At 38.1% G+C, this 13,770-nt stretch overlaps 1 protein-coding gene across 3 annotated transcripts in view; it reads left to right on the top strand.

Moving 5' to 3' along the window:
- The window catches only part of ATP6V1H (ATPase H+ transporting V1 subunit H), a 126,259-nt gene that overhangs the window by 40,335 nt on the left and 72,154 nt on the right, over positions 1–13,770 (top strand). For all 3 annotated transcript variants that reach the window (XM_023184201.2, XM_023184199.2, XM_023184200.1), the window contains one exon: positions 8,803–8,900. In XM_023184201.2, the coding sequence (XP_023039969.1) occupies positions 8,803–8,900 (98 nt within the window). The remainder of the gene's footprint in view (positions 1–8,802; positions 8,901–13,770) is intronic.

The raw sequence follows: 13,770 nt of genomic DNA, 5'->3' as shown, positions 1-13,770 counted from the left end.
GGTTGGTGCTTTAAGAAAAACCTGTTGTGCTTTTACTTTAATGTCCAGTTCACAGAAAAATTGGATGATACGTCTTTAGCTAATATGTTTACACACAGAATGTTCTTTACAATTAACATTTTAAAACTTGCTCAAACCTTCAAAGCAATAATTTTTTTAAACTTTTTAATGTAGGTAAAAATGTACATTCTTATGCCTCCTTAAAATTCTTTTACCAAAGGTGTATTTTGCTTTTCTTATACACCTTGCACATAAATTTTTTGGTTTTTTTTTTTCAATAGTTTTACATTCAGGAGGCCTAGTTTTAAATTATACAACATTTTTTGCATAAATCCTTTTTTTTTAACATACTTTTTTTATAACCCTTGTTTTTCTTTTACGACTTTTACAGGCAATTTTTCGACATGCCTTAACTTTCTGACTTATTACAAATACTTCTTTTTTTAAACAACCAGTTAATTTATTTCAGGACAAGAATTTACCATGTAACACTCTTTTTATATAAATTCCACCCCTCCCCCCCTTTTTCCCCTTTTTTTTTCTGAAAGTGATAACCATTCTTTTCCAAAGCAAATCTTTTTTTTATGTCTGTGGACTAGACTAAGGCCACAAAAATAGAAGTTACTATAATACATGTTACACTGTTAACTTTTAGCAAACTTGACTTTTGTTGAAAACCTTGTAAGTTTGGGATTTTAATTATCCTTTGCTATTAATAAGACCTTGTTTTGTCCACATTAGAATTGGTATGATGGCTTTTAAAGGAATAGTGTAAATTTTTTTTTCTTTTTTTTAACTACTTGTGTATCTCTCTCTTTCTCTCTTTGACTTTGTCTCTCTTTGACTTTCCTTTTGCCTCTTTCTCTTCTTCTCTCTCTCTGCCTCTGTCTTTCTCTCTCTCTCTCTCTCTCCCCTTGACTCCCTCTTTGTCTCTTCCTCTCTCTCTCTTTGCCTCTTTTCCTCTCTCTCTCTTTCCTTTCTCTCTCTCTGCTGGTCTTTCCTTGCCTCTGCCAGCCACTTATGCTGCTCTTCTCTCAACCACTGTGTGTTGGGGGCAGGGGGTCTAAAACCAGCTGTAACCAAGTGTCTGTGTACAGGAACTGGTCTGGGTTCCCTGGCTTGCATGTCACCTTGTGCTATACCTTTGAAACAAGGGATCTGTCCAGGTTTCCTTCTAATGGCCAACCTACCTCTAATGCTGGCCAGTCTATCTTACACAAGTTTTAAGTTTTCCTGGTGTCATAGTACCCCATAGTCTCCCTTAAATCCTTTTTTTGAAATGTTTCAACGTAGTTCCTAGTGGGGTGGGCTTACTTTGTGCCTCACCCATGTTTCCTCTAGACAAAACACCACGCTCACACCACACACACACCACAAAACAAAGAATGGGTAAAAAGGGCACACACACACTTTTGTAGTTTACACAAAACCAAAATCAGAGTATCCAGAAATCCAAACCAGGTCAAAACCAAAACCAGAGTATCAAGCAATCCAAGTCAAGTCAAAAACAAAAACCAAAGTGCCGGTACAGGCACACCGTGGGTGATCAGGCCACGCTTCCAGTCAAATGGAGTGGGCAAGTTCCCAACATCGGTCCTGTCAAGCAAATCAAACCAAATCAAAACCAAAACCAGAGTGCCGATAAAGGCACACCATGGGTGATCAGGCCACGCTTCCACTCAGACAGAGTGGGCAAGTTTCAAAGACTAGTCTTACCAAGTTTTAGAGGTCCAGATTCCAAGTGCCCGTTCCTTCCTGGTGTTCAGCCACTGCGTTGATCCTCCACGGGGGCCTGCCACACACTGCTCTGGTGAGGCATCCCGCCGGAGCAAATGCCTACCCAGGAGCGCTCTCAGGATCCGCATCGCTCAGGCTGGTCGGAGTCCCTGCAGGGATGTTCCACAGGGCAGGCTCAAGCCGCCTAAGGAGCTGCCTCGACCATCCGCCAGTCACCTCGCTTCCGGGTCAGGGAACCAAGAAATGTAGCAGGATGAGCCACAGACAAAACTCCTCAGACACCGAGTTAAAGAAGGGAGGGGTTTATTCCGCTGGGGGCATCGGCAAGACTTCTGTCTCAAGAGCCGAGCTCTCAAGTGAGTAATTCCTGTCCCTTTTAAGGGCTCACAACTCTAAGGGGGTGCATGTGAGAGGGTCGTGACTGATTGAGCAAGCAGGCGGTACGTGACGGGGGGCTGCATGTACCGGTAATTAGATCAGAATAAAACAAGATAGGGATTTTCACAGTGCATTTCTATACAATGTCTGTAATCTACAGATAACAGAACCAATAGGTTAGGGGTTGATCTTTAACTACGAGGCCCAGGGTGCGGTGCCGGGCTGTCTGCCTGTGAATTTCATTTCTGCCTTTTAGTTTTTACTTCTTTCTTTGGAGGCAGAAATTGGGCATAAGACAATATGAGGGGTGGTCTCCTCCTTTAACTCCTTCACCAACTTAGGAAGATTTAGAAAGAACCTGGAGATTTGTTTCTTTCTCGGTTTTCCTTTTTCCTCTGCCTAGCTTCATACAGTATGCATAGGCAGGAGAACTATTGATGAGGGAGCCCTCCATGTGTCTGTGTCCTGTTCTCTGTGATTTGTGTTGCAGAATCAGTCTGGCATGAGTAGTTGCTAGATGAATGCGGTGTCACTGGTAGTGACTTAAGTTGCCAGGTCCTTCTTGCTTGTTTCATCTTGCCTCTTGATTTAGTGGAGCAGTCATGTCCAGTAGAATTTTCTGTGATGGTAGAAATGCTCACGATAGCTGTACTGTCCATTAGGGCAGCCCCTAGCCATATGTGGTTCTGGATCCCTTCAAAGTGTGGCCAATGTGAGTGAGGAAGTAAATTTTCAATTTTATTTCGTTTTAAAAAGAGCTTTATTGAAATATATTTCAAATGCTATAAAATGCATCATTTTGCCATTCAGTGGTTTTTAATATATTTACAGAATTGTGCAGCCATTACCACAGTCTAACTTCATAACATTTCAACATCTCAGAAAAACAAACCAACCAACCCTGTACACATTAACAGTCTTCCCCATTCCTGTTCTTGCCTCCAAGCCCTGGCGACCACTAACCTACTTTCTGTCTTGGGATTTGCCTCTTTTGGACATTCCATATAAATGAAATCATACATGGTCTTCTGTGACTGGTTTTCTTCACTTTGCATAATGTTTTCAAGATTCATCCATGTGTTAGCATGCAGTAACAGTATTTTAGATTGAGAGGAAAAGGGACTTAGGTTTTTTTTTTTTTTTGTAGAGATGGGGGCTTCGCCATGTTGGCCAGGCTGGTCTCGAACTCCTGACCTCAGGTAATCTGCCCACCTCAGCCTCCCAAAGTGCTGGGATTATAGGTGTGAGCCACCATGCCTGGCCCAGGACTTAGGTTTTTTTTGACTTTTGACCAGGTTCCTTAAATTGTTTACTGTGGCAGTTCTAATATTCTTGTTAATGGGAGGCTAGTTTCACTGCTTTGGCTTTGTTTTTAATTTAATGCTGTGCTGATATAATACTTGTCACCCCTTCAGAAGAGGTGGAAGACTTATTTGCTTTAGTTCTTTACTGCTTTGTTTATAAGTCCATCAAAAGTGCTGATTAAGTAGCAGAAATTAGTGGGCCACATCAGTTATATACTTCACATACTGCAGGCCTGTTTTTAAATTGTAGTCTGCTCTAGCTGGTGAGTTGTGAAGTTTGTGGGGACCTGGAGTAACTCACAGGCAATTACAGACAGTCCCTGACCTACGATGGTCCAACTTAAGATTTTTCAACTTTACAATTGTGTGAAAACCATATACATTTGGTAGAAATAGTACATCAAGTATCCATACGACCATTATGATTATCACTTTCAGCATACTCTTCAATAAATTACACAAGCTGTTCAACACTTTATTATAAAATGGGCTTTGTGTTGATTTTTGGAAGGATTGCCTGGAGATATATTCTGAAATGGAAAAGAAAATTAACTGGTAAAGTAAGTATAAGACTTTCTTTTACATGTCATTTTCAAAGTATAGCACTGATAACAATAATAAGCTAACCTAATACTATGTATTTATTAGTTATGTTCTCGGAAGTTGCATACAAAGCAGTAATTTATAAAGAAAATCAGGTTTTTTTAGTTAAATGCCAACAATTTTTTTTCTGTAATAAAGATTCCTACTAGTCATGTAACTGAATTACTAGATTAAGCACATTAGATTGAAAGCAGTACTTTGAAGATTTATAAATTTGTAAAACATTAATAAAACTTTTTTTTTTGGTAAAACTGTATCTTAATTTAGGTATTTTATGACTGTTGACTAGAGGATCTCTTTTAATCAACCAACTTCAAGAGAATTCTTGGGGTATATCTGTATTTTAGTTCCTGAATATTGATGATAATAGTATACTTTACAATTGTTTAGTGTTTTATAGCAATTGATTTCAGTGTCATAGCAGTTTTTTTCCCCCCAGTGGTAGAGATGATATTATTTTTCTTTTTCTTTGCTAACGAGAAAGCAACTTTCAATAATTTAAGTGATTTGCCCAACATTATGTGACAAAACTTCTGATTCCTGTTGCAGTGTTCACTCTGTCCTTCTCCCTCTCTAGTCCTCTTTTACTTTTTTCTCTATTTCTTTTTTAAAATTATGTCATAACTTACATAAAGGAAAATGCACAGATATTAAATGTTCAGTGGGATACATTTATACATCATAATTCCTCCTACTGCCTTCACCTCAGCTTGCACAAAGTTTATCATCATTATGACATCTATTACCGTAGAGTAGTGTTGTCTGATCTTGAATTCCATTTAATGGAATCATATACAGTATAAACTGTTATGTGTCTGAACTCTCTTGCTTAATATTGTGTCTATGAAATTCATTCGTTGCATTTAGCAGTAATTCTTTTTCACTACAGTGTAGTATTTCCTTATATGAATATTACTCATTCTCTTATTGATGGATATTTGGGTTGCTTCTGGTTTTTTGACTCTTGTGAATAATTTTGCTGTGAACATTCTTGTACATATCTTTTGGCAGATGTATACCTTTATGTCTGCATCACCTAATTTTAAAATAGAATTGCTGATTAATGGGGTGTATGTAAATATAGTTTTAGTGAGTCTTGCCAGTTTTTTGTTTGTGTGCCCTTCAACAAAGTATGAAAATTCCATTTGTTTCAGTTCTTTACTGACACTTGAGATTGTCCTGTGTTTCTTTAAGTAAGTATCTGTATTGAAGTAAAAATCACACATACACATGTATACTATCACCTTTTAGTTTTAAGAGAAAAAAAAATTTAATAGTCATGAAACATATTAATTACTTTTAGAACTTTGATCAGCATCCTTTCATTTCACTTAAAACTGCTTTCTGGGACTTACTGTAGTCAATTGTGTATTTGAAAAGTTCATCTTTGTGCTTCACTGATACCAATGGGCTGTGCCTTTTCATCATGTATCTGTGGAACAGATGCCTTTTATTCCAAGCAGACTTGTTTTCTCAAGTGCTGACAATTCCAGAATGTAGATGAATACTTTCTTTATTCTTTTTCACTTAGTTTGCACTTAAATCCTAGCATTATGAAGATGAGTATTGAAAATTTGTAAATGTTTTTATAACATTAGTTTTACTTTAGTACATACAGTATCCTTGATGTTTTTGTTTCTTTTATTGCCTACTTATTTTGCAGTTCCTCAATTATTGAATTTGTAACTCTGTATTGTATGGATCTTTGAGACCACATTCACCAGGAAGGTGAATACTGTGTTTGCTATTTTCTTTGTGCTGTGACTTTCACTGTAATATAGTAAGAGTTTGCATTTTCAGCAACATTGAAGAATTTATCTAAATGACGTTCTCTTAAATGTGTTGAGAAGTGAAAATAGTGTTTTTCTCTGCCATTGAGGTTTGCCGCATTGAAAGTGCATGTTGTGGCAAGTTCTTAGCCCAGAATGCTTGGCACAGTACAAAGAATACTAGCTCAAGCGTGAAGAGAGTTGACTTCTAGTGCCAATCTAAGATTAACTCACTATTTTCTTTTTTTTTTTGAGAAAGGGTGTCACTCTGTTGCCCAGGCTGGAGTTCAGTGATGCCGTCTCTGCTCACTGCAGCCTCCGCCTCCTGGGTTCAAGCGATTTTCCTGCCTTACCCTCCTGAGTAACTGGGACTACAGGTGCATGCCACCACGCCCAGCTATTTTTTGTATATTTAGTAGAGACAGGGCTTTGCCATGTTGGCCAGGCTGGTCTCAAACTTCTGACCTCAAGTGATCCGCCCTCCTCGGCCTCCCAAAGTACTGGGGTTACAGGTGTGAGCCACTGTGCTTGGCCAACTGAGTATTTTCATTTCAGCAAATTATATCACCTTTTTATGTCTTGGGTTCCTCTTCTGAAAAAATGAATATCATAATAATAAGCTGTTAGTATCATAAAAGGGGAAATTTTTATATCACCTTTAACTTCAATTTAAGTGAAAGACAAGGATGTAATGCACTCTACTTTGCATAACTGAAGGCAATAATTTAATCATTTTTCATGCTGATTCTCTCTATACTGTGAAGTAATCTCTGGAATGGTACGGCTACTGCCTGATAGTGTGCAATAGGAGAGAGTATGTCAGGTTTAGGACCAGCACTTTTTATATGCTCATTTGTAATGGGAATACTGAAGCTATAAATAACAACCAAGAATCCATCCTTGTGGTTTGTTATGTATTTCAACATAGCATGGTGAGTAGCCACAGAAAAGACTTACCCTGAAACAAAGAATTTTTATGATGAGAGGAAACTGATGGTAAATGGGAGAGAAGAGGGTGCTCAACGTTGCCTTTTTATTCATTTGTCTAGAAATCTTGCTTGGTTATCTCTCTAAACAGGAAAGATGGGATTCCTCTTCTTTAGAAAAAGTTTCTACCTGATGACTTAATTGGAAAAAAATATGTATTTTTTTCATTATGGAATATTGTTTTAGAGCTGAAAATGCACTATTTATCTGTCTTTAATTTTTGCTAATGTTTTGAGTTTTCAGGCAAATTGTGTTACTAGATTTATTGTGTTTTTTTGTGGAACTAAATTAACTGCTTTTTAGGTACAACCCAAGATAACCTTTTCTTGATACGTGTGACTGTTCCACCAAATGTACTTATATTGTTGTGTTTCTGTATTAAAGTGCCTGGAATTTCTTTGAAGTGTTAGGTTTTTATGAACGTTATTTAAATTAGAACAAAGTTTAGTAGCATCATGTATGTTAGGTTCTGTGAATTTATATAACACCCATGATTCTTTCCTTAAAAAATTTTTTTGAAATAAGCATGTTCATTTTGAAGGCTGTCGTCTGAAATTTCCTTTGCTTTCTCTACTTCTTGTTTTTTTTTTTTTTTTTTTTGAGATGGAGTCTTCCTCTGTCACCCAGGCTGGAGTGCAGTGGCGTGATCTTGGCTCACTGCCACCTCTGCCTCCTGGGTTCAAGCGATTCTCCTGCCTCAGCCTCCTGAGTAGGTGGGATTGCAGGTGTGCGCTACCACGCCTGGCTAATTTTTGTATTTTTAGTAGAGATGGGGGTTGGCCAGGCTGGTTTTGAACCCCTGAGCTCAAGTGATCCGCCCTCTTCGGCCTCCCAAAGTGCTGGGATCATAGGCGTGAGCCACCACACCCAGCCTCCTTTCTCTACTTCTTAAAGTCTTAAGGCTTATTGTATATATTTAAGGAAAAGCCCAGGTCAGATGTTGCCACTAGCTTTGGTAAAATGAAGGGACTTGCAACTTTCTGGGAGTATTACTCCTGTTTATTTTAAGTTTCAGGTTTAAGCACAATTTGTAAGGGACAGTGTTATTGAACTGATGGTTTTAAAAATCATAGTCTTTTTCAAGTGTTTAATTAGACCTTATATACCATATGGGTTTTTAAATAAAGTTTTTATTTATTGAGTTCCTGTGTTTGTCTAGCTGTGTTGTGAAATGAATTATTTATTTATTTACTTTTTTTTGAGACAGAGTCTCACTCTGTCGTCCAGGCTGGAGTGCAGTGGTGTAATCTCGGCTCACTGTAACCTCTGCCTCCCGGATTCAAGCAATTCTCATGCCTCAACCTCCCAAGTAGCTGGGATTACAGGTGTGCACCACCATGCCTGGCTAAGTTTTTGTATTTTTAGTAGAGACAGAGTTTCACCATGTTGCCCGGGCTGGCCTGGAACTCCTGAGCTCAGGAAATCCACCCACCTCAGCCTTCCAAAGTGCTAGGATTACAGGCATGAACCACTGTGCCTGGCCTGAATTATTTTTCTTAAATCTAACAATATTCAGGGTGCTTGGCAGTGTTGTTCTCAAAAGGATGAAGAAATTTCATATTGAAAAAGTTGAGTAACTTGTTCGAGGTTATTTACATATAGGCCTATCTTGAAGTATTTACTCTTCTTTTTGTTAATTTTATTGTTCTTTGATAGTTCTGTAATTATGTGGAACAGTATTCTCTCTATATAGTATCTTTATTCAGGGATATGTGAAACATTGTAAGGCAATATGCTTATTTATCAAACTGTATCAACTATAAATTATTTTGTTCCAGATTTCCCTGTGTGTTAAGTAGTCTTGACTTGTGTAGATTTAATTCAGGAGACAAAATCTTATTCATTTCTAAGAGGTAGAGATTAAAGCAAACATGAGGATTAACTTTTGAAAAGAGATTAGGGAATTTTGGATGCTCAGATGCTAATTCCAGTAAGTAATCAGACTTTTCATTTAGAAATGTGTGTCTGATCGCATGACTTTAAATACTTTCCAATTAAAAAACTCAACATTTCTTCTTGTGCAGAGTTCACAGTATGTGCAGTGTGTGGCTGGGTGTTTGCAGCTGATGCTTCGGGTCAATGAGTACCGCTTTGCTTGGGTGGAAGCAGATGGCGTAAATTGGTGAGTGCCCTTTACTTTTAATGTAAAATAACATTTACAAGTGTCTCTCCTTGACATTTTCAAAGAAATATGTAATCATCTAAAAGAAATATTTTATTTTTTTCGTATCTGTTTAACAATGGACTATACTAACCTTCTTAGAAGTCAGTAACTATCAAACTGAGCGCCTTTCCTTGCTTGATGTGTGCTTTTATAAGAGGTTAAGGCCTCTTAAGAACCCTAATGCTTAACAGGACAGATTCCAGGTACTCAGAATATAAAACATTTTAAAAAATATTTTATGATGAATGTAGGCAAAAATCAACAAGAAAAGTTCTTACCTAAGAAAGAGTGAATATAAACCTTTCTTTCTAATGCCATATAATTTAACCCAGTCTTTGTGAGATCCTAATTTGCAGGTATAGAAACTTTGAGGAGCTGTCTGTTCAGGCTTATATAGACAAGCAACTGAAAACCTCCAAAACAATGGAAATCTTGTTTTACTGTCAGAAAATCAACTTATTTGTTCATAATGAGAGATCTAACTGCTCTTTTTTTTTTTTTTTTTGAGACAGAGTCTGGCTCTGCCGCCCAGGCTTGAGTGCAGTGGCCGGATCTCAGCTCACTGCAAGCTTCGCCTCCCGGGGTTTACGCCATTCTCCTGCCTCAGCCTCCCGAGTAGCTGGGACTTCAGGCGCCCGCCACCTTGCCCGGCTAGTTTTTTTTTGTATTTTTTAGTAGAGACGGGGTTTCACTGTGTTAGCCAGGATGGTTTCAATCTCCTGACCTCGTGATCCGCCCGCCTGGGCGCCTCAAAGTGCTGAGACTACTACAGGCTTGAGACACCGCGCCCGGCCCTCTAACTGCTCTTAAACCAAATATTGTTTTCAGTTAGCAAGGCATTGTTTCTCTGTTAGAAAATCTACAGAGGAATTTAGGTTATCAACAGTAACTTGCTTGGTGGGTGAGGATTTAAAGCAAGCATTGGACTCTTACCTGTATCTCCAGTGTAGGATATACCTGTGAAGGGACCCAAATATTCTAGATCTTTTCAGTCAGTATTTGTATGCAATTCCTTAGAATGGGTTATTTCTGCAAATAGCTGTTCTTAGGAATTGTATTCGAATTGTCACAACTATTCAAGATCCATCAATTCAGTAAGTTAGTAATTATTTTTCTATTAATCTGTAAAATTTCAGTCTATTCTTGTTTATTTAATCATCAGTTTGCCAGGAAAAATAGCCAGCACAGTTTGTCATCTGGGTCCAACAGACCCTTTAAAAATATATTTTTAGTCATTTTGTGAAAAATTGACGGAACTAAGAATAAAGAGAGTGAAAAACAACTATTAGAAATTTCAATACAAATTAAAATATAGCAAACCTTTTTGTAAAAAGTACATTTTGATACACAAGTATCATAAAAGATGACAGAAAATTATCACATGTCCTTGAGCGAAATGGTCTAGGTTCTTGTTGCAAAATACGGTCTGGAAGTCTTTCATGTTCAATGGCGAACTAGTTGAGAATACTGTATTTCCCTTTTGCCCTTATAAATATATTCCTCATTTATCAGTTCTTGAGTTTGAGAAAAGTCATTTATAATATAGCTATCTAGAGACTCACAGTTTAAGATTTCACTTATTTGACCCATTTCACCATTATCGTTAGAGAATAGAGTGCAGTCTATCTCTTTGTTTTCATCTTCTGAATAATCTAATAATTGTGAAACACTTTCCTCTGTTGGTCATTATTATAGGCAGAAAATAAAAAATTCACACTTGTCCGGAGGTTCATTAGACTCACTGACATAGCATATAGTTGTATTCACAGATAAGATTTATTACGGAGATGTAGTGAGGACACACAACTGTATCATAAGGGACAAAGACACAGGCAGAGTGTGGAGGAATCCATGCGCAGGCTCCCTTATGCTCTCTTCCTCCCAGAGGGGTCTCACAGAGTATCTTCCCCTAGCATTGAAAATGCAGCAACATTTGTGTGAGGTCTCTGTCCAGGAAACCCATCAGAGACTCAGCTCTCAAGGTTTTATTAGAGGTTAGTTATGTAGACACACTCTGCCTAGAACACACCAAAATTTCAGACTCCTGAAAGAAAGTAGGTGTCTTAATCTATTTGGGCTGCTTTAACAAAATACTGCATGGTGTATAAACAGTGGAAACTTACTTCTCACATTTCTGGAGGCTAGGAAGTCTAAGATGAAGGCATGAGCAGATTTGGTGTCTGGTGAGGGCCTGTTTCCTCATTCATAGATGGCCATCTTTTCACTGTAAACTCAGATGGCAGAGGGGACAGGGGTCTTTCTCAGGACCCTTTTAGAAGGGTACTGATTCCATTCATGAGTACCCTGCCCTAATTGTAAGATAAAATGAATTTTAATTCCACTAACCAAAAATTAGATTTTTTCCCCCTGTGGAGGACCTATAAGAAAGAATCAAAGTCATGAAATAGCAATCTCTACAAATAGTTGTAATTGCTTATAAAATAAGCTCAAATACCAAAATTTGGTCTCTCTGAACTTTCATGGTATACTGAGTACAACAAATGCTGCTGTCCTAATGACTAGTACCTTAGTATTTTAGAGACCATTCAGCAGTGTTAACCATTCAACAGCAACAAGATCAGGCATAAATATGATCTAGACTATTACATGTTCAACCAATATATTTTGATATGCTAATGACCACTAATAAGATTAGCAGTAATCAGATTAAACCTTTAAGTGGAGAAATGGGCATTAATAAAGGTATAATAACTTGCTGAAAGTATAGCAATTTCAAAAAGTCATTTAATCTTTTCATTTTTTCAGAAATATGTACTTCCTACTTTTTGAGTTTTTGCTCAGCATTGAATTTGTGCGTGTGTGTGTTTCTCACATTGCAAATGGAAATAATGTGAGGAGAAAAATTTTCAAGTATAGCTCATATGAAGAGTGGAAGATAACTGAGGTCTTTTTTTTTTTTCTTTCTGAGACAGAGTCTCGCTCTGTCGCCCAGGCTGGAGTGCAGCGGTGCAATCTCAGCTTACTGAACCTCCTGGGTTCAAGTAACTCTCCTCCCTCAGCCTCCTGAGTAGCTAGGATTACAAGCGTGCATCAACACGCCTGGCTAATTTTTGTATTTTTAGTAGAGATGGGGTTTCACCATGTTGGCCAGGCTGGTCTTGAACTCCTGACCTCGTAATCAGCCCGCCTCTGCCTCCCAAAGTACTGGGATTGCAGGTATGGGCCATCTCGCTTGGCTGATAACTGAGGTCTTAAAAAAACTCAGTACATTTTAATCTATATAGTTCGCTGACTTTTTTGTTGTTAAAAAGCCTATTATATACATAATACAACACTGTTTGAGTATTTGTATACCTATATAAGATAATTTACATTATATTGTGCTATATATTGTTAGCCTCACAGTAAAGTCTGAAGGTTAACGTTAACTTCCTAAATATTGGAGCTATAAGTGGACCTTTGCTGGGGGTAATTGCCTCTACTGCCCAAAGTAATTTATAGATTCAGTGCTATTCCCATTCAACTATCATCGGCATTATTTTTTATTTTAACATAATTTGATATGAAGAATTATTAACTAAGTATACATTTGCTAACTATTTTTGTATTTTTTTGGAAATCTTTTGGTATTATTATTATTATTTTTTTTTGATAGAGATGGGATTTTGCTATGTTGCCCAGGCGCTAGCCTCAAACTCCTGGCTCAAGAGATCCACCCACCCTGGCCTCCCAAAATGCTAGGATTAGAAGCTTGAGCCACCATGCCCAGCCACTAATTTTGTTTAAAATGAAACAAACAAAAATGACTCTCGAGTGTCAGAAACGTAGCAAGTACAGATACCACCCATAAGGCGGGGTGAGGGATGTAAAGTAGGCGTGCAGTGGTAAGAGATTGGAATCATTAAAATTTGCATGCTTGGAGGAGGGGCCGATGGTACAGCTGAAATTTCGACATTTGAGGAGGTTTTGCCCAGCTGATGTTGGTGTCTCTGAACTCCGAGGAAAAGCCTCGTGGATTTAGAACCCAGGACTCTGGGGAGGGGAGCCAGCTGGCTAGTGCTGATGTCTCAGGAAATGTGATGAGGCTTGTTCTGCTAGAGCTGAAAAACTGCAAACTATATTTGGCTGCTGCCGTGGGAAAGAACTGCTGCTGCCGGGTTGAAGGAGTGTTACTGGGGTAATGCTCTCAGGATCAGGAAGCCAACAGGAGGAAGTCCATTCTTCCTTCCTTGAAGTCAGCCTCTAGCTCCTGTTCTTGGCATAGCCTAACAGGGAGCCAACTGGTGGAACAGAAATGTGGTTTTCAGGGTCTCAGCAACAGCATCACAAAGCCAAGTGCAGAAGGCTTGCCTTAAGAACTGGAACAGAGAGCAAAGGAAACCAGGGACTAGGGTTTTTACAGTATAAAATGACATGATTTTACAGCAGCTTATATACCAATGTCAATATTAATTAAAAAGCAAGTTTTGCATAAAAACCAAAAATAGAGAAGACAAAGCAAAAGCCATGCATGAGAACATTAAAAACAATTGGTGAACTGAACTATATACAATCATACAAATGGAGAAATAACACAGATAAAAGCCTTTCAGTAAGTTACAGTAGGATTAGATTGTAAAATCAGGCTTAGCATTTTAAACATGTATATTATTAGAGCAGCTTTAGTTTTACAGAAAAACCGAAGTGCAGAGAGTTCCCATTACATCCTCCCCTCTCCCCGCTGCAAACTCCCTTATCATTAACATCTTGCATTAGTATGGTATGTTTGTTCCAAATGATGATCCAGTGTTAATAGATTTTTATTAAAAAGTTCCATAGCTTACATTAGGACTCACTGTTTGTGTTGTACATTCTGTGGTCTTCGAGC

The sequence above is a fragment of the Piliocolobus tephrosceles genome, chromosome 7 (genome assembly GCF_002776525.5).
Source record: "Piliocolobus tephrosceles isolate RC106 chromosome 7, ASM277652v3, whole genome shotgun sequence".
Lineage (NCBI taxonomy): Eukaryota > Metazoa > Chordata > Mammalia > Primates > Cercopithecidae > Piliocolobus > Piliocolobus tephrosceles.
Note: the sequence above shows the minus strand (reverse complement) of the source record. Positions and strands in the feature narration are given on the sequence as shown.